Source organism: Pipistrellus kuhlii, unplaced genomic scaffold (genome assembly GCF_014108245.1).
Source record: "Pipistrellus kuhlii isolate mPipKuh1 unplaced genomic scaffold, mPipKuh1.p scaffold_m20_p_23, whole genome shotgun sequence".
Taxonomy (NCBI): domain Eukaryota; kingdom Metazoa; phylum Chordata; class Mammalia; order Chiroptera; family Vespertilionidae; genus Pipistrellus; species Pipistrellus kuhlii.
In genome coordinates this window covers 535,801-553,494 of record NW_023425522.1, presented here as the reverse complement: position 1 = coordinate 553,494, position 17,694 = coordinate 535,801, and the positions used below count along the sequence as shown (strand labels likewise).

Below are 17,694 nucleotides of genomic sequence, written 5' to 3'. Positions count from 1 at the left end.
CCTCGGGACAGTCACACTGCTCTGCGAAGGGCTGGGCTTCAGCTGGGACACCGCGTGTCTACTGCTGCTGGCAGTCCCTCCTCCCGCACCGGCTGCCCTGCTGCTCTGCACGGCACCGCGTGGCCGTGTGGGGCTCCGTGTGGGGCTCCGTGTGGAGCTCCGTGTGGGGCACCGTGTGGGGCACCGTGTGGGGCTCCGTGTGGGGCTCCGTGTGGGGCACCGCGTGGCTGTGTGGGGCACCGTGTGGGGCACCGTGTGGCCGTGTGGGGCTCCGTGTGGGGCACCGTGTGGGGCTCCGTGTGGCTGTGTGGGGCACCGTGTGGGGCACCGTGTGGCCGTGTGGGGCTCCGTGTGGGGCACCGTGTGGGGCTCTGTGTGGCTGTGCGGGCACATGCCTCCCTCCGTCGCCTGGGCTGGAGCTGACGAGTCCTCAGACCAGCAGAAAAGCTGCTTTTGCCCAGGGAATCGACGGACATTCACCTGCTTTTGCAGCAAATGGACTGCAGGTCCAAGCGTCGCCTCAGGGCGGGGCTGGAGGCACATGAGGACCCTGTGTTGTCTGCATCTTTCCTGGAGCCCCAAACATGCCATAATCAAGGTTTATTTTCCAATGGCCACAGCTGTTGTCACGCAGGTGTGGCCCAGGGCTGGGCAGTGCATCGGTCCAGAAACGCCACTGAGTTAGGCGTGTGCATGGCCCGTGTGCCTCTGCCTGACGGCCTCCCTCTGCCTGCACGGCCTGTGTCCAAGGAGGCCACCGACAGTAGATCCGCGGGTCCCTTGAGGGCGCGGGGAGATCATCCCCAGGCCTGCTCAGTGCTCACATCCGCTCCCTTCCTCACCCCGGCTGGGGGTGCCCTTCGCCCTGCTCCCACCTTCCTGCCCGCACCTCCGGCGTGCACAGCCCTTGCGGTGGCTGGTGTGCAGCGCAGGGGCCTGAGCCGCTGCCTCGGGCCCGTGAAGATGGGGGCTCCCTCCCTGGGGAGGTCGGTGCCGGCTCGGGGTGAATGACGTGTGCCTGCTCCCGGGTCAGTGCCTCTGATCGGCAGCTGCGAGGTTCAGGTTTCCCCGTGCGCTCTTCGGTTCCGCTCCTCCGTCCCCGCCTCCCATTCCCGGTCATGGCTTTGGCATTGTTCCCCTCAGAACTCACCGCCCCCTGCGTGTGGTCAGGTTCTCCGAGTCCCTGGTGCCTCTGGCTTCCATCCTGGGAAAGCACCCTTCCCTGCTGACCGCTGAGCCTGGGAGGGAAAATAACCTTCAGGCGGCTCAGTCCCCTTCCTTTCCAAACCCCTGGCTTTGGGGTGGCGGGGACCCTGGCCCCGTGCTGCCCAGGGTCTGATGATGGCCGGGCGCAGCGGCTGGCTTTGGCAGGCCCCGGTGCTCCGCCGAGGGCCCTCCTTTCTGCGCTTGCTGTGGTGCCCCCTCTTCTTCCCTCAGGCCTTAGAGAGGCCTGGACACGCCACCCCAAGTTGTTCTTCCTCCAACCTCCGGTTCTCCGCCACCTCTCTGCATGTCTGCCCGGCCGGCGGCCTGCCGAGGAGAGGCGTGTCGTGCCTGTTTGCAGCGTCCAGTGCCCGGCATCCGGCAGCTGCCCCGTAGCTGCTCAGGCAGCCCTGCAGCCGCGGAAGCCAGGCTGGCCTTGGTTTGCATTGAGTGTGAGCATGTTTGTAAATTTCCACTCGTTCACTCTGCAACTGTGACACAGCTCCTCCTCCACCTCCTCCTGCTCCTGATCCTTCTCCTGATCCTCCTTCTGATCCTCCTCCTCTTCCACCTCCTCTTCCTCCTCCTCCTGATCCTTCTCCTCCTCCACCTTCTCCTCTTCTTCCTCCTCCTCCTGCTCCCGCTCCTCCTCCTCCTCCACCTCCTCTTTCTGCTCCTCCTCCTCCACCTCCTCCTCCTCCTCGTCCTCCTCCTGTTCCTCCTCCTCCTCCTGCACCTCCTGCTCCTCCTCCTCCTCTATCTCCCACTCCTCCTGCTCCTGATCCTCCTCCTGATCCTCCTAATCCTTCTCCTCCTCCACCTTCTCCTCCTCTTCCTCCTCTTCCTGCTCCTGCTCTTGCTCCTGCTCCTCCTCCTCCTGATCCTCCTTCTGATCCTTCTCCTCCTCCACCTTCTCCTCTTCCTCCTCGTCCTGCTCCTGCTCCTCCTCCCGCTCTTCCTCCTCCTGCTCCTCCTCCTCCTCCATCTCCTGTTCCTCCTCCTCCTCCATCTCCTGCTCCTCCTCCTCCATCTCCTGCTCCTGCTCCTGATCCTCCTCCTGATCCTTCTCCTCCTCCTCTTCCTCTTCCTGTTCCTCCTGTTCCTGTCCTCCTCCTGTTCCTGCTCCTCCTCCTCCTCCTCCTCCATCTCCTGCTCCTCCTGCTCCTCCTCCTGGGGCTGGAGCATCTCCTTGTTGCCCTTGGGAAGGAGGGGCCTGGCGGGGGAGGGGAGGGCGGGGGGGAGGGGGAAGATGTGAATGAGGTCTCCTCATGCAGCTCACAGCCCTGCAGACACAAATGTCAGAAATGCACCCTGCCCCCCGTCTGGCCCCCAGCCTGCTGCTGCCCAGGTCCCAGACACGACGCCTGGCTGCCTCCTGGGGGAGCCGGGCTGTGCCTCGTGGTGTCAGGGCTGCTGGGCTGGGCTGGCCTGGACCAGGCGGTGTGGGGTGGCCAGCAGGGCAATGCCTACCGGTGGCACATGCTGTTCTCCCGGATGCTGCTTTCCTTTCCTCATGGCTTCGCCGGGCCGCTGCGAATGCAGAGGTGACACTGGGCATGCTCACTGGGCATGCTGATGGCTGAGCTGGTGCCTGCATGCAGGCCCTGGGAGGGCAGAGGCTGTGTGAGGAGGACGGTGGTGCAGAGCTCGCCCTGCTGTGAGCACGGTGGGCCAGGTGCCGGCTTAGAGAGGGCCGGGGCAGAGGCGCAAGGCGCACACCCCGGAGACAGGCCTTTGCGGGAGCCTGGCCAGAGCAGAATGACTTCTCAGGCAGAGGAGCTTGTTTTACGGACAAATTCCAAGCGTCCAGGAAAGCAGAGGGCCCCCCACCTGTCACACAGGCTCCGGAACATCCTTCCTGTGTGCTGGAATCACAAGTGGCATGACATGTACCCCTCCAACCCCTCACCGCGGCAGGTCCAGCTCTAAGGACACTGCCTGCCGGCGCACGCCTCCTGGTCACAAGAGGAACATTCTGAGCACAAGGTGGGGAGAGGCGAGCAGGCTTGTTCTGAGCCGGAGCCAATGAGTCAGGAGGTGCAGCCGGGAGGGCGGGCGGAGAGGTGAGGCCGGACCCGGACGCAGGACGAACGAGGCTGCTGCTTCGCGTGGACGTGGCTGGGCCGGGCCCGGGCGGCGCCCACGAGGAGGGTCTGTGGCGGCTTCTCCAGGGGGCAGGCAGGTGTAAAGCCGAGGAAATGTGCTGGGGGTAGGGAGGCCTCTCGGGGTGACGCCTGGGCAGACTGAGGTGAGGTGAGGCTCGGTGGGGGGGCCTGCGCATGCTAGACCTCGGGGTCGCTGCTGTGGGTGCGCCCCACAGAAAGATGGCATCTCTGGGCCTGCACTGCGACATCACAGGATGACATCACAGGATGACATCACAGGTCGGCTGGGAGGGTCCCGCCAGTCCCCCCTCCCCAGAGAGGTTGGGCTTCAAACGGTGTGTCCTGGCGAGGAGCGGAGTCTCGCAGGAGAGGGTCCCGCCGTGGCTCTCTGGGGGCCCTGAGGAGGCCGGTGGCCAGGGAATGGGAGGCCCTGTGACCCGGGCGCGGCCTCGCCAAGGCGGTGCACCGAGAGGAAGCCGGGCGCCCGCCGCCACCGCCGCCGCCTGGGTCGGCCTCGGCTTCCCCCAGAGCGCAGGTCCAGACCCTGGCGGAGCCGGGCTGCAGGGTGGCAGGACCGCCTGTGCGCTGCCCGGCGCCTGGGAAAGCCCCAGCCCGGTGAGAAAGGGCCCAGCGCGTTGGCTGCTGTCCTGGCACTGCAGGAGGCTGAGGGGTGTTTGAGGGCATTCCCTCTGCGCCCTGTCTGCCCAGCCAGTCAGCAGGGGGAGGTGGGCCTGGCGCTGAGTGGTTAGAAACAAGCTGACTTTCCTACTTCTCAGCTGTGTGGCTTTGGGCAAGCCACTCAACCTCTCTGTGCCCTCGTGTGTGTGTGTGTGTGTGTGTGTGTGTGTGTGTGTGTGACGAAGTGCCTCTCTCCTGGGTGAGAGTGAGGACTCGACAGTCCCCGCCGGTCCCGGTCCCCCGCCTGCCACACGGGCCTCTGGCTGGCCGGCGGGCCTTGTGCTGGCGGCGGGCACGGACACGCCGGCAGCTCCAGCTCCCCGCTCTCCCCTGGTGACAAGCTTTGTGTTATAAGTGACGACAGTCAAGGGTCACGTCTACCGAGTCACCGCATGGTCGCGCCTTTTGGGAGAAGGCATGGCTGGGTCTGCCTCCGGCAGCTGGTTCTGAGGGCCCGGGCGACCGAGGGGCTGCCCCTGTGACTGCCTCCAGGGCGTCAGAGTGCAGAGCCACGGCCTGGCAGGGCCACGGGCAGCCCAGACCCCGGCCCACGTGACTGTCCAACGGCAGTGATGACCCAGCCCGGCACGCCCCGGGAAGCTAGGACGGAGAGCAATGGTGGGGAGGCGGGACACGGGAAAGCCGCCCGGGCCCCTTGGGCGAGCTCCCTGCGGGGCTGCGCTGTGCTGCAGGGGGAGGCGTGGGCACGCCGGCCGGTGGCTGGGCGGGGGAGGCGTGGGCACGCCGGCCGGTGGCTGGGCGGGGGAGGCGTGGGTCAAATGGGAGTTCCATTTTTAGTTTTTTGAGGAAACTCCATACTGTTCTCCACAGCAGCTGCACCAGCCTGCATTCCCACCAGCAGTGCACAGAGTTCCCGGTCTCCCACCTCAGTGGTGCATCTATACAATGGAATACTGCTCGGCCGTAACAATGAAATCTTCCCATTTGCTAAATGAAGACAGAGAAAGGCAGATATCACAGGATTTCACTTATGTCTGGAATCTAAAGAACAAATAAACAGAAACACTCATAGGCACAGAGAACTAACTGGTTCATGGGCCGACGTTCAAATACTGAGCCACACCATCTGGGCTAGTTTTACTTTTCTTTCCACCGTGGCTGCACCGCTTGACTGTCCCACCAGCAGGGCACAGCTCCGTTTTCATCCTCCAGCACTCGTTGCTTCCTGAGGTTTTTTGTTTTGTTTTGTTTTGTTTTTAATATATTTTATTGATTTTTTACAGAGAGGAAGGGAGAGAGATACAGAGTTAGAAACATCAATGAGAGAGTCATCGATCAGCTGCCTCTTGCACACCCCCTACTGGGGATATGCCCGCAACCAACGTACATGCCCTTGACCGGAATCGAACCCGGGACCCTTCAGTCCCCAAGCCGATGCTCTATTCATTGAGCCAAACTGGTTTCGGCTGCTTCCTGAGTTTTTAACAATTACCATCCTCATGGGTGTGAGGCGGAATCCTGTTGCGGTTTGACTTGCGTTTCCCTAATGATTAGTGACCCTGACACCTAATCAAGGGAGGGTTTCCCGTGGGGAGGGTTTCCCGTCAGGGGAGGGTTTTCCGTGGGGAGGGTTTCCCGTCAGGGGAGGGTTTTCCGTGGGGGAGGGTTTTGTGGGGGAGGGTTTCCCGTGGGGGAGGGTTTCGTGGGGGAGGGTTTCCCGTGGGGGAGGGTTTTCCGTGGGGGAGGGTTTTGTGGGGGAGGGTTTTGTGGGGGAGGGTTTCCCGTGGGGGAGGGTTTCCCGTGGGGGAGGGTTTTGTGGGGGAGGGTTTTGTGGGGGGGGGGTTTGTGGGGGGGGGTTTCCCGTGGGGGAGGGTTTCCCGTGGGGGAGGGTTTTGTGGGGGAGGGTTTCCCGTGGGGGAGGGTTTTGTGGGGGAGGGTTTCCCGTGGGGGGGTTTTCCCATGGGGGGAGGGTTTCCCGTGGGGAGGGTTTCCCGTGGGGAGGGTTTTGTGGGGGGGAGGGTTTCCCGTGGGGGAGGGTTTTGTGGGGGGGGGGTTTTTGTGGGGGAGGGTTTTGTGGGGGGGGTTTCCCGTGGGGGGGGGTTTCCCGTGGGGGAGGGTTTTGTGGGGGAGGGTTTTGTGGGGGAGGGTTTTGTGGGGGAGGGTTTCCCGTGGGGGAGGGTTTCCCGTGGGGGAGGGTTTCGTGGGGGAGGGTTTCCGTGGGGGAGGGTTTCCCGTGGGGAGGGTTTCCCGTGGGGGAGGGTTTCGTGGGGGAGGGTTTCCGTGGGGGAGGGTTTCCCGTGGGGGAGGTTTCCGATGGGGGGGGTTTCCCATGGGGGAGGGTTTTGTGGGGGGGAGGGTTTCCCGGGGGGGGGGGTTTTGGGGGGGGGTTTCCCATGGGGGGAGGGTTTCCGGTGGGGGGGGCTCCAGGGGGGGTTTCCCGTGGGGGGTGAGGGTTTCCCGCTGGTGGGGATGGGCAGCTGGTGCAGGGTTCCAGGAGGCTTGGGGCCCTGGCTTCCATCTGGGGACCCACTCCCCGGCAGTCAAGTCCAGCTGTGAGTTCCCTGCAGGCTGGCTGGGGCGCACCTCTGAACTGGTCATCTGCTGCCCGGCGGGGGCGGGGGCGGGGGCGGGGGCGGGGGCGGGGGGAGCAGCCGACAGGGCGCTGTGGCCATGGGAAGGGCTGGCGGTGGGACCGCTGGCGCTGCCTGGCGCAGCAGGGTCTGTGCTCTTGGAGGGGTGCCCAGGGCAGCATAGGCCCTGAGGTCCGGGCAGGCTCTCCAGCCAGAGGGCAGCCCCACAGAGGACGTGGAGGCAGGGGAGCTGTGTGCGGGGGGAGGGCGGTGCCCTCCGGACAGGCTCCGAGCGCTTACCGTGCACTAACTCACCAATGCTCCCAGCAACACGGGAGGGGCATCGTCAGGAAACTGAGGCAGAGAGGGGAAGTGATCCCCTCAGGGGCACAGAGCTGGCAGGTGGAGGACCTGTGGTGCCAGGGCAGATGCAATACAATGAAAGGAAGCAGCCGCTGTCCCCCCCACATGGGATATCAAAAAGCTGCCCTCCAGCCCTCACTTCCAGCGTGTATTGGAGATGGAGTGGCCAAGAGGAAGATGTTTCCGGAATCGCGCCTCTCAGGTGGAGAGGTCCTTCCAGGCTGCTGTCCTGTGGACGCCCGGGAAACCGGTGTTTCACATACAAACAAGCACCGCTGTCATGGATGACTTCCTGTGGCTTCTGTCCTCCTCCGCTTTCTTTTCACAATATTCTACTGGCCTGTGTAGATCCCTCAGTAAATGTTGGGTGAATGAGTGGTTGGTTGGGTGGGTGTGAGGATGGATGGGAGGATGGATGGATGGATGGATGGATGTGAGGATGGATGGATGGATGTGAGGATGGATGGATGGATGTGATGATGGATGGATGTGAGGATGGATGGATGGATGGATGGATGTGAGGATGGATGGATGGATGGATGTGAGGATGGATGGATAGATGTGAGGATGGATGGATGGATGGATGTGCGGATGGATGGATGTGAGGATGGATGGATGGATGGATGTGAGGATGGATGTGAGGGTGGATGGATGGATGGATGTGAGGATGGATGGATGGATGTGAGGATGGATGGATGGATGGATGTGAGGATGGATGGATAGATGTGAGGATGGATGGATGGATGGATGGATGTGCGGATGGATGGATGTGAGGATGGATGGATGGATGGATGGATGTGAGGATGGATGTGAGGGTGGATGGATGGATGGATGTGAGGATGGATGGATGGATGGATGGATGGATGTGAGGATGGATGTGAGGGTGGATGGATGGATGGATGTGAGGATGGATGGATGGATGGATGGATGTGAGGATGGATGTGAGGATGGATGGATGGATGTGAGGATGGATGGATGGATGGATGGATGGATGGATGTGAGGATGGATGGATAGATGTGAGGATGGATGGATGGATGGATGGATGTGCGGATGGATGGATGGATGGATGGATGGATGGATGGATGGAATGGCGTGCTGACACATGCTGCAGCATGGATGAACCTATACCAGAATGGCCTGAAAAGAAACCAGGGTCGAAAGTTACATCTTGTGTGATTCTGATTAAGGAAACTTCCAGAATAGACAGAAGAAGAAGGAGGTGCAGAGTGCCTGAGTGTCTGTGGGCTGATGGAACGGTCTGGAACTAGACAGTAATAATGCTTGCACAACTAAACACCACTTTGAAATGTTATTTCGAAAAACGTTTAAAGGCCACATACGCAGTCTGGTCCGGGACCATGCTCCACACGAGGGCCGGGCTCTGAGCGGCAGAGGCTGGTCCGCGGGTACCGGGCAGCGGTGCCAAAGCAGAGGCATGGCACTCCGGGGGAAGCTGGAGCCCCTCGCCCACTCTCCCTCCTGGAACTGCAGCCTGCAGGCCCTCTGCGCTGGCCACGCCCCAGGAAGCTCGAGGACAGGCCGGGAGCCGCCTCAGGGCCAAATCTCTGGACCTGAGCTGCCAGGGAGGGTAGGCCAATGGGCAGTCCGGCCCGGAGCCGGCAGCAGGCAGACTCGGTGCTGAGGCCCCATGGAGAGCGAGCCCGGGGCTGGTCCTCCTGCAGGAGGCCTGGCGGCCTTCGAGACTCCGCTGTGACCACGTTCACGGGAGCTCCAGGCGACGGTCCCCCCGCCCCCGGCCCCTGATCAGAGTGCGGCCTTGTCTCCTGCCCGCTCAGCCGCTCCTCCTGCCGTTCCTGCTGGCACAGCCCAGTGTGCCTCTGGGCACGGCGGTGCTGGGTGCGGCCCGGGGCCTGGCCACAGAGGCAGCAGGGCTTCTGAAAGCTGCCCACGCCCCGTTTCCCTGCTGCTGTTGAAGGTGACTGTAGATGCGATTGGTTTAAAAAACAAAATAAAAAACGGCGGCTCAGTGGTTAGAGTGCCGGCCATGCCCCAAAGAGTCGTGGGTTCGATTCCTTGTCAAGGGCATGTACTTGGGTTGCAGGTTCAATCCCCAGCTATAGTCAGGCAAGTTTGGGAGGTAATGGATGTGTCTCTCACATCGATGCTTCTCTTTCTCCTCCTCCTCCCATCCCTTCCACTCTCTCTAAAACAAAATCAACAGAAAAAAATATCCTTGGTTGAGGATTAACCAAAAAAAGTTGAAAGCTTGAAAGTCTGTGCCTGGAGGTGAGGGGACTGCAGGGCTGGGCCTGCTTCCTGGGGGACCCTCATCTGTCCTCAGCAGCTCGGCCCTGCCCCTCGCCCACGGGGCTGGGCGCTGGGCTGCCCGGTCCCCCTGCTCAGGAAGAGCCAGCTGAGGCTGCTCCGGCAGGCTGTGGCCCCCGGCAGGACTACGGCTGTGCGGGCACCCCTGGCCCGGAGCACCCTGAGCCTCCTCCCGCACGGGTCCTCCCAGCACCTCACGCTCCTCTCTCCGTCCAGGTGGCCAGATGGGAACAGAGGACGCGGAAGCTGAGCGGAGCCCTGGGCTCCCCCCACGTGGCTTGCTATGCGCTGGGCGGGGTCATCCTGCTCCTGAACGCCCTGCGCTCGCACTGGTAAGGCCCCGGGCGGGGGGGCTCTGTCTGAGTGCATAGGGACGCTGCTCTCGGCCTCGCACCCAGCAGCACCCCATCTGGGCCATCGGGCCCCTGTGACTGCCTGGGACCCGGGCCGGTGCACACACGGCCGCTGCGGACCCACTGCCGGAGGAGGCGGGCGGTGAGCTGTGGGAGGGGGCGCTGCTGCCAGGGGCTTGGCAGGTGCCTGGGGGCGACTGGAGGCCAGCCTGGGAGCAGGGGCCGATGGGCCTCGCCAGCGGGCCTGCCCTGAGCCTGGTCCCTTTCCTGGGGTGGCGAGTGGCAGGAAGGTGGTGCGGGCGGCGCTGAGTGAGAATCGCACTGAGCGCTCGGCCCCACGGGGGCCGGATTGCGGGGTGGCCGGGCCTGGGGCCGGAGGGGCGTCGAGCGGTGCGCACGCGGGCGGCGGGAGCGGGAGCGGAGGGCTGTCATTTCACAGGACACGCGTGTACCAGGGCTTCCCCCACGCACCTCCCCTCGGCAGAGCAGTGACAGCTCAGCAAAGCTGGGGAGTAAACTGAGCACTTGGAAAAAAACACAACTTTCCTCCTTTTTAAAGCGAATAAGATTCCACTGTTTGTGGAGCCACGCATGCGCCCGTGTGGCACTGGGCTGCTGCACCTCCGTGGATGGAGGGGGGGCTGCTGGGGGGAGGGGGGCTGCTGGGGGGAGGGGGCTGCTGGGGGGAGGGGGGCTGCTGGGGGGAGGGGGGCTGCTGGGGGGAGGGGGCTGCTGGCGGGGAGGGGGAACTGCTGGTGGAACGTGGATGGGGAGGGGTGCTCCGGCTGCTGGGGGGAGGGGCGGTCGCTGGGGGGGGGGGGATGCTTGGGGGAGGGCTTGCTCGGGGGGGATGGGGCTGCTGGGGTGGGGTGGGGCTGGGGGGAGGGGGCTGCTGGGTGGTGAGGGGGCGCTTGGGGGGGGGGCTGCTGGGGGGGAGGGGGGGCCCTGCTGTGGGGAGGGGGGCTGCTGGGGGGAGGGGGCTGCTCCGGGGGAGGGGGCTGCTCCGGGGGAGGGGGCTGCTGGGGGGAGGGGGCTGCTGGGGGGGAGGGGGCTGCTGGGGGGAGGGGGGCCTGCTGGGGGGAGGGGGTGGCTGCTGGGGGGGAGGGGGGCTTGGGGGGGCTAGGAAGAAGGGGAGGCATGCTGGAGGGGCTGTATGGGGGGGAGGGGGGCTACTGGGCCGGGAGGGGCTGCTGTGGGGGAGGGGGGCTGCGGCTGCTGGGGGGGAGGGGACTGATGGGGGCGTGGGGCTTGCTGGGGGGGAGGGGGCTGCTGGGGGGGGAGGGGGCTGGCTGCTGGGGGGGAGGGTGGCTCCTGGGGGAGGGGGATGATCAGGGGGAGGGGGGAGTCTCCGGGGGGAGGGGGGCTGCTGGGGGGGAGGGGAGACCAGGGCGGGCAGCACCATTCAGGAGTGGGGGTGTGGGTGGGAGCAGCCCTGCACCCTCCGTGCTGTGCCTGGGCTGCCAGCCCCTCTGAGCGCAGGTGGGACGGAGCCGGCTGGCGGCGGGCGGCCCGCAGCAGTGACCGGAGCGTGGCCCTGAGCGCCCTGGTGGCTAAGCCCTGCGCCTCCCCCCGCCGGCCGGCCTCCCCGCTGCCCGCGCCGGCGGGAGGGTGCCCGCTGCCTGGCGCGGGTGAGCCTGGTGGAGGGGCAGGAGCAGGAGCAGGCTGTGCCCTCGGCTCCGGACCTGGTCACGCTGGACTGTAGCTGGCCTCCCACTCTCCCCCGCCATCAGGAGCTTCCCCCTGGCCTGGCTGGTTTTCTTCTGGAATGTTCCCTCCACCCATCCCTCCCCCGGTGGATTTCCTCTGTCATATCTCAGCGAAGCCTCACCGGCCTCTGGACCCTGTCTGGCACCAGTGCTGCCCCAGCGTGGCACCCGTCCCACTGTCACCGGGCTCACCTGCCCACAGCCCCGCGCTCGCCAGCATGAGCTTTGCATGGGGGCAGGGGAGGGGGTGCTGCTCCCTCCTTCAGAGGCAAGCACTGAGGCCAGGTGCCCAGCTCCTTCTGAACCATCCTGCAGGTGCCAGGAGCCCTCAGCCTGGGTCAGGGGCCATGGGTGCAGCGACTCGAGGCTGGTGGCTGTGCTGGTGCCGACCCAGCAGGTCTCATTGCCCTAGGTTGGCAGCCTGGGAGTCAGCCCAGGCAGGGGGAGCAGCCCAGGCAGGGAGGAGTCAGCCCAGGCAGGGGGAGCAGCCCAGGCAGGGGGAGCAGCCCATGCAGAGAAGAGTCAGCCCAGGCAGGGGGAGCAGCCCAGGCAGGGGGAGCAGCCCAGGCAGGGAGGAGTCAGCCCAGGCAGGGGGAGCAGCCCAGGCAGGGAGGAGTCAGCCCAGGCAGGGGGAGCAGCCCAGGCAGGAGGAGCAGCCCAGGCAGGGAGAGTCAGCCCAGGCAGGGGGATGCAAGCCCAGGCAGGGGGAGCAGCCCATGCAGAGAAGAGTCAGCCCAGGCAGTGGGGAGCAGGGAGCAGCCCAAGGCAGGGAGGAGTCAGACCGGCAGGGGGAGAAGCACAGGGCAGGGGGAGCCCGCCCCAGGGCAGTGAGAGCAAGCCCAGGGCAGGGCGGAGTCAGCCAGGCCAGGGGGAGCAGCCCAGGCAGGAGGGAGCCCAGCCCAGTGGGGGGCTGGTGGCGGAGATGGTGTGAGGGGGATTAACTCCCGCCAATGAGATCTTGGAGGCGAAGCGTTTGCAATCTATATCTATCTTCTCTCTCTCTCTCCTCTTCCTCTCTCTCTCTCTCTGTCTCTCTGTCTCTCTTTCTCTCCCTCTGTCTCTCTCTCTGTCTCTCTCTCTTTGTCTCTCTCTCTCTCTCTCTCTCTCTCTCTTTCTTTCTGTCTCTCTCTCTCTCTCTCTCTGTCTCTCTCTCTCTGTTTCTCTCTCTCTCTCTCTCTCTCTCTCTCTCTGTGGCACAGTCCTTCATGCAGGGCTAGCCAAGGATCCAGGGCCGGTAGTTGACGGGCGGGCAGGCAGCCTTGCCCACACCCTCTCCATGCCCCCACTCCGCCAGGTGCCCACAGGACAGGCAGGGGGTGCTGAGGCTAGGGCCCGAGCAGCCCGCACCATGGCCTCAGCTGCTGTCTGCGGGGAGAAGGGGTGCTTGGTGGCAGGTTTATCAGAAGGCCAGTGAGGGCACAGAGGGGCGGGCCAGGCGTGGTGACCCGGTACACACGGGTGTTTGTGACCCTGAGCAGCCGCAGAGTATCAGCCTGTCACTGCGGGGTGGCCCTGAGCCTGGCAGCTGGAGCTGAGCGAGGGCAGTGGTGGGCGGAGAGCTGGGGGTGTGGGCGGCGTGACCAGAGCCAGGTGTGCCCTGACACGTGTGCCTGTCTGACAGGTCATCGGCCGGCTCTGCGCCTGGTGTCCTGTTTGCTGTTTGTTCAGCCCTTTCTCCGCGCTGGGGGACGGGAGGAGGTGAGGGTGTTGCTTGTCCTCCTGTCCAGGCAGGTGCCCTAAACCTCTGCCTGGAGTGTGCCAGGTGCCAGGAGACGCCCGGGGAAGGACAAGCAGCCTCTTCTCTACTCTGGGAGGGGCGGAGGGAAGCCGCTGGGAGGCAGATTTAGCTTAGCATCAGGATGGCAGAACTGACAGGTGGGATGAACAAAAATGATGAGTTTCTTCTGCTTGCAAAAGCCTGGCAAACAGAGAGACTTTGTGATGGATGGATGGATGGATGGATGGATGGAAGGATGATAGATGGAGAGAGGATAGATGGATGGAGGATAGATGGATGGATGGATGGATAGAGGATATATGGGTGGATGAATGGGTGGGTGTATGGATGGATGGATGGAAGGATGGATAGAGGATAGATGGGTGGGTGGATGGGTGGATGGATGGATAGATGGATAGAGGATAGATGGGTGGATAGATGGATGGGTGGGTGGATGGATGGATAGAGGATAGATGGGTGGATGGGTGGATGGATGGGTGGGTGGATGGATGGATAGAGGATAGATGGGTGGATAGATGGATGGGTAGGTGGGTGGATGGATGGATAGAAGATAGATGGGTGGATAGGTGGATGGATGGGTAGGTGGATGGATGGCTGATGGATGGCTAGATGGGTGGGTTGATGGATGGGTTGATGGAGGATAGATGGCTGGATGCATGGATGGGTGGGTAGATGAGGGTAGACCAATAGAGGATACACAGATGGGTGGTGAACTGCACTGCCAGGAGTTCCTGGTACAAAGTGGGTGCAAGCAGCTGCCTCCTGTGAGGCGGAGGTCTTGCTCTTGTGACTGAGGGCAGGGGGAAGGGGATGTGTGCGCCACGGGCGTGCTCTTGCTCCCACACACCTTCCTGTGGAGGCGCCACTCCCCTGAGGAGGCAGACCCGGAGCCGGGCCCTTCCAGCCGGGGAGCCAGCCGGAGAGCCCGGAGAGCCCGAGGCTCGGAGCTCACCAGCCGTCACCCCTCTGCTCAGCCCACTTGCCTTGGGCAAGGCATCCGCTCCCGGTGGGCTCGGCGCCGCAGCCAGGGGGCGCTGGAGCTGCACAGGGGCTGGGGCTGCGGCCGCGCCCACCACCGGGAGGACCGCACAGCCTGGCTGCAGCTTCCATCCCACTCACCCTCCATGGCCCGTTCTAGCTGGACAGGATCAGCGTTTGCAAACTGCTGGTCTTCGGGCTGAATCTGGCCTGCTGAGACGCACAGAATCCCAAATAGTTTTCATTCATCGCCTGTTTTTATTTCTATTTATTTTTTTAATAATATATTTTATTGAGTTTTTCAGAGAGGAAGAGAGGGATAGAGAGTTAGAAACATCGATCAGCTGCCTCCTGCACACTCCCCACTGGGGATGTGCCAGCAACCAAGGTACATGCCCTTGACCGGAATCGAACCTGGGACCCTTCAGTCTGCAGGCCGACGCTCTATCCACTGAGCCACACCGGTTTCGGCTCATCGCCTGTTTTTAAATTTTTTAAAATGAGGACACTCATACCCAGTCAGGATTTCTGACTCCCAAAAACCAAAACTCTGCAGGTCTGGGCCCACCCGCACTGCTCCCTCTGGCACCGGAGACGGTGCTTCAGGATCCCTGCCCCCCTGCCCGCCCCCCTGCCCGGTCCCGGGGCCGCACCCCCAGCAGCCGCTGCCCCTGCCTGCCCCCAGCAGCACCGGGTCTGAGACCCTTGGACCGACTACTCTGGGGGCCACTTGGGGGGCCCGGTGGGAAGGAGTGGCAGCCTCGCCTTCACCCAGTGACCCTTCTCTCGCCCCGCCCGCAGGTTCACTCAGGCCATGCGGAACCAGCCCCGGATGGACAGCCTGGACACGCCCACGGCCTACCAGGCCGGCCTCGTGCTGCTGGGCGCGGGCAGCCTGCTGGTGCTCTCCAGCTTCGCCGCCCTGGGCTTCACCGGGACCTTCCTGGGTGAGGCCCGCTCAGCGCCTGCAGGAGCTGGGCCCTCCCGTCTGGTCCGGCCGCGTGGCTGCGGGCCAGGCAGCCGGTGGCCTCTCGCTGGGCCGGAGCCGGCTGCAGAGCGAGGGATGGGGCCACTGTCCCTCTGCCTGCAGCTCTGGAAGGCCTCATGACGTCAGCGATCCCGGAAGGAGAGCCACAGGGGAGCTGCCGGGACAAGGGTGGCCCTGGGGTCAGGGAAAGACGCAGGAGCAGCTGCTGCCCTCAGGGAGCCCCTCCCAGCAAGCACGTGGCACCCCGAGGTGCCTGCTCCCTGAGGGGCCCGTCAGAGGTTCTTGGCCCCCCACCCCCACCCCAGCCCTGCCAGCTGGGACTAGGCTGTGGCATCCGGGGCCTGGGTGGATCGGTGCCCCTCTGTCTGGGCATCTCTGTGCGGTGCTTCAGCCTGGGCTCTGCCGGGCGCTCAGGCCGTCAGCTCTCGGCCCTCACAGATAGCCGTCCCGCCAGCGGCCGGGAGCCGGGACGAGGGGGGCTGTGCGGGGAGCCCGGGACGAGGGGGGCTGTGCGGGGGGGAGCCAGGACGAGGGGGGCTGTGGGGGGGGGAGCCAGACGAGGGGGGCCTGTGGGGGGGGGGAGCCGGGATGAGGGGGGCTGTTCGGGGGGGGAGCCAGGGACGGACGAGGGGGCTGTGCGGGGGGCCGGGAGGAGGGGGGCTGTTGCGGGGGGGAGCCGGGCGGGGGGGAGCCCGGGACGAGGGGGGCTGTGCGGGGGGGAGCCCGGGACGAGGGGGGCTGTGCGGGGGGGAGCCGGGACGGACGAGGGGGCTGTGCGGGGAGCCGGGACGAGGGGGGCTGTGCGGGGCCCGGGACGGACGAGGGGGGCTGTGCGGGGGGGAGCCCGGGACGGACGAGGGGGGCTGTGCGGGGGGGGAGCCCGGGGACGGACGAGGGGGGCTGTGCGGGGGGCCCGGGACGGACGCGGGGGGCTGTGCGGGGGGCCTGGGACGGACGCGGGGGGGCTGTGTGTGGGGGGGGAGCCCGGGGACGGACGAGGGGGGCTGTGCGGGGGGCCCGGGACGGACGCGGGGGGCTGTGCGGGGAGCCGGGACGGACGAGGGGGGCTGTGCGGGGGGGAGCCCGGACAAGGGGGGCTGTGCGGGGGGCCCGGGACGGACGAGGGGGGCTGTGCGGGGGGGGCCCGGGACGGACGCGGGGGGCTGTGCGGGGAGCCGGGACGAGGGGGGCTGGAGGGGGGGAGCCCGGGGACAGACGAGGGGGGCTGTGCGGGGAGCCCTGGACGGACGAGGGGGGCTGTGCGGGAGGGGGGAGCCCGGGACGAGGGGGGAGCCCGGGACGAGGGGGGCTGTGCGGGGGGGGGGGAGCCCGGGACGAGGGGGGGCTGTGCGGGGAGCCCGGGGACGGACCTGGGGGGCTGTGCGGGGGGAGCCGGGACGAGGGGGGCGAGCCCGTCTGGCAGGTGCGGGTGGGAAGGAGGCAGGTGGCTCGGGCCGGGGCCAGTGGGGCCACACCTCTCCGTCCACAAATGCGCACGGGCACTGCGCTGCACTCCGGGCAGGAGGTGTGGGAGGGGCTGGGATGGGTGGACTGGGGGCCGAGACCCAGGGCCAGGGAGGAGGCAGCGCCGAGGGGTGGCCCCGGCAGGGCCAGGGCGAGGCCGCAGGAGGGCGGAGGGCCCCGTGTGCTGGCTCATCCTCCAGACCAGGGTGAGGAGTCCGGGTGCTGCGGGCAGTGGGCTCTGACAGGAAGCCACGTGGTGAGACTGGCTGGAGGGCGTGGGGGTGAGAGGAGCGGCGGGAATTCTTGGGAAGGAGGCACGCACTCCTGAGTCGCCCAGCACCCAGCCTGTGCGGGGCCTCAGCCGCCGCCCGCTTCCTGCTCCTGGAAGAGGCCCTCCCCCGCTCCTTCGTCCCCGACGGAAGGCGGTGACCCTCCTGCCGGTCCTCCTGCTTCTGCCGCACGGAGGGCGCCGGCTCGGCGGGGACGAGGCCGTGGCTCCGGCCGGCGCCCGCGCCCTGAGGTGGCAGGGCCCGGTGTGCTGTCAGCCTGCTCCCCACCAGCCTGGGGCCCCGGCCCTCAGGGAGGGTCTGGCCCGGAGGTGACCGTGTCCTGCCCGCCTTGTCCACAGGTGACTACTTCGGGATCCTCAAGGAGGCCAGAGTGACCAAGTTCCCGTTCAACGTCCTGGACAACCCCATGTACTGGGGCAGCACGGCCAACTACCTGGGCTGGGCCGTCATGTGAGTGCTCCGCCCGCCCCGCGCCTGGGGAGGACTGACCGTGACGGCAGCTCCGAGAGCAGGGCTGGCAGGCGTCCCCAGGGTCAGAGTGAGGCCTGCCCGTGAGAGGCAGCCCTAGGCGGTGAGGGAGAGTGATGGCGTCAGCACGGACACTGACATTTGAATTTCATATTCTATCCGACGTCACGAAATATTATTCTTTTGATTCCTTTTTTAACCACAACGATGTACAGGCCAGTCCTGCCCACGGACTGCAGCCCGCCAGCCCCTCCCCCGTCCCCAGGCGGCGGCGGCCTCTGGCTCTGGGGCCGTCTGAGCGTGTGCCCAGGACTCTGCCTCCCGCCTCAGCCAAGGTCAAGGCTGCAGCTGCGGGGACGGCTGCGGTCTCAGGCCCCGCCCCGGAGTAGTTGTCTGTCCGTTGTCTGCAGTGTCTGCTTTTATTTAACTGCTGAAGGCCGCTGTTCCCAGAGACACCAAGGGTGAACGGTCAGGATTGAGATGCTCCTTCCCATGCCCCACCCCATGAGCACTGGGCTTTGAGTGACAAGGAGCTGGGGGCT

The 17,694-nt window shown here is 65.4% G+C and overlaps 1 protein-coding gene across 5 annotated transcripts in view; it reads left to right on the top strand.

Annotated features, from left to right (window-relative positions):
• Nucleotides 1-17,694, top strand: part of PEMT (phosphatidylethanolamine N-methyltransferase) — a 40,670-nt gene that overhangs the window by 22,015 nt on the left and 961 nt on the right. For all 5 annotated transcript variants that reach the window (XM_045586442.1, XM_036451900.2, XM_045586443.1 and 2 more), the window contains 3 exons: nt 9,384-9,499; nt 14,744-14,889; nt 17,023-17,134. In XM_045586442.1, coding sequence (XP_045442398.1) covers nt 9,384-9,499; nt 14,744-14,889; nt 17,023-17,134 — 374 coding nt within the window. The remainder of the gene's footprint in view (nt 1-9,383; nt 9,500-14,743; nt 14,890-17,022; nt 17,135-17,694) is intronic.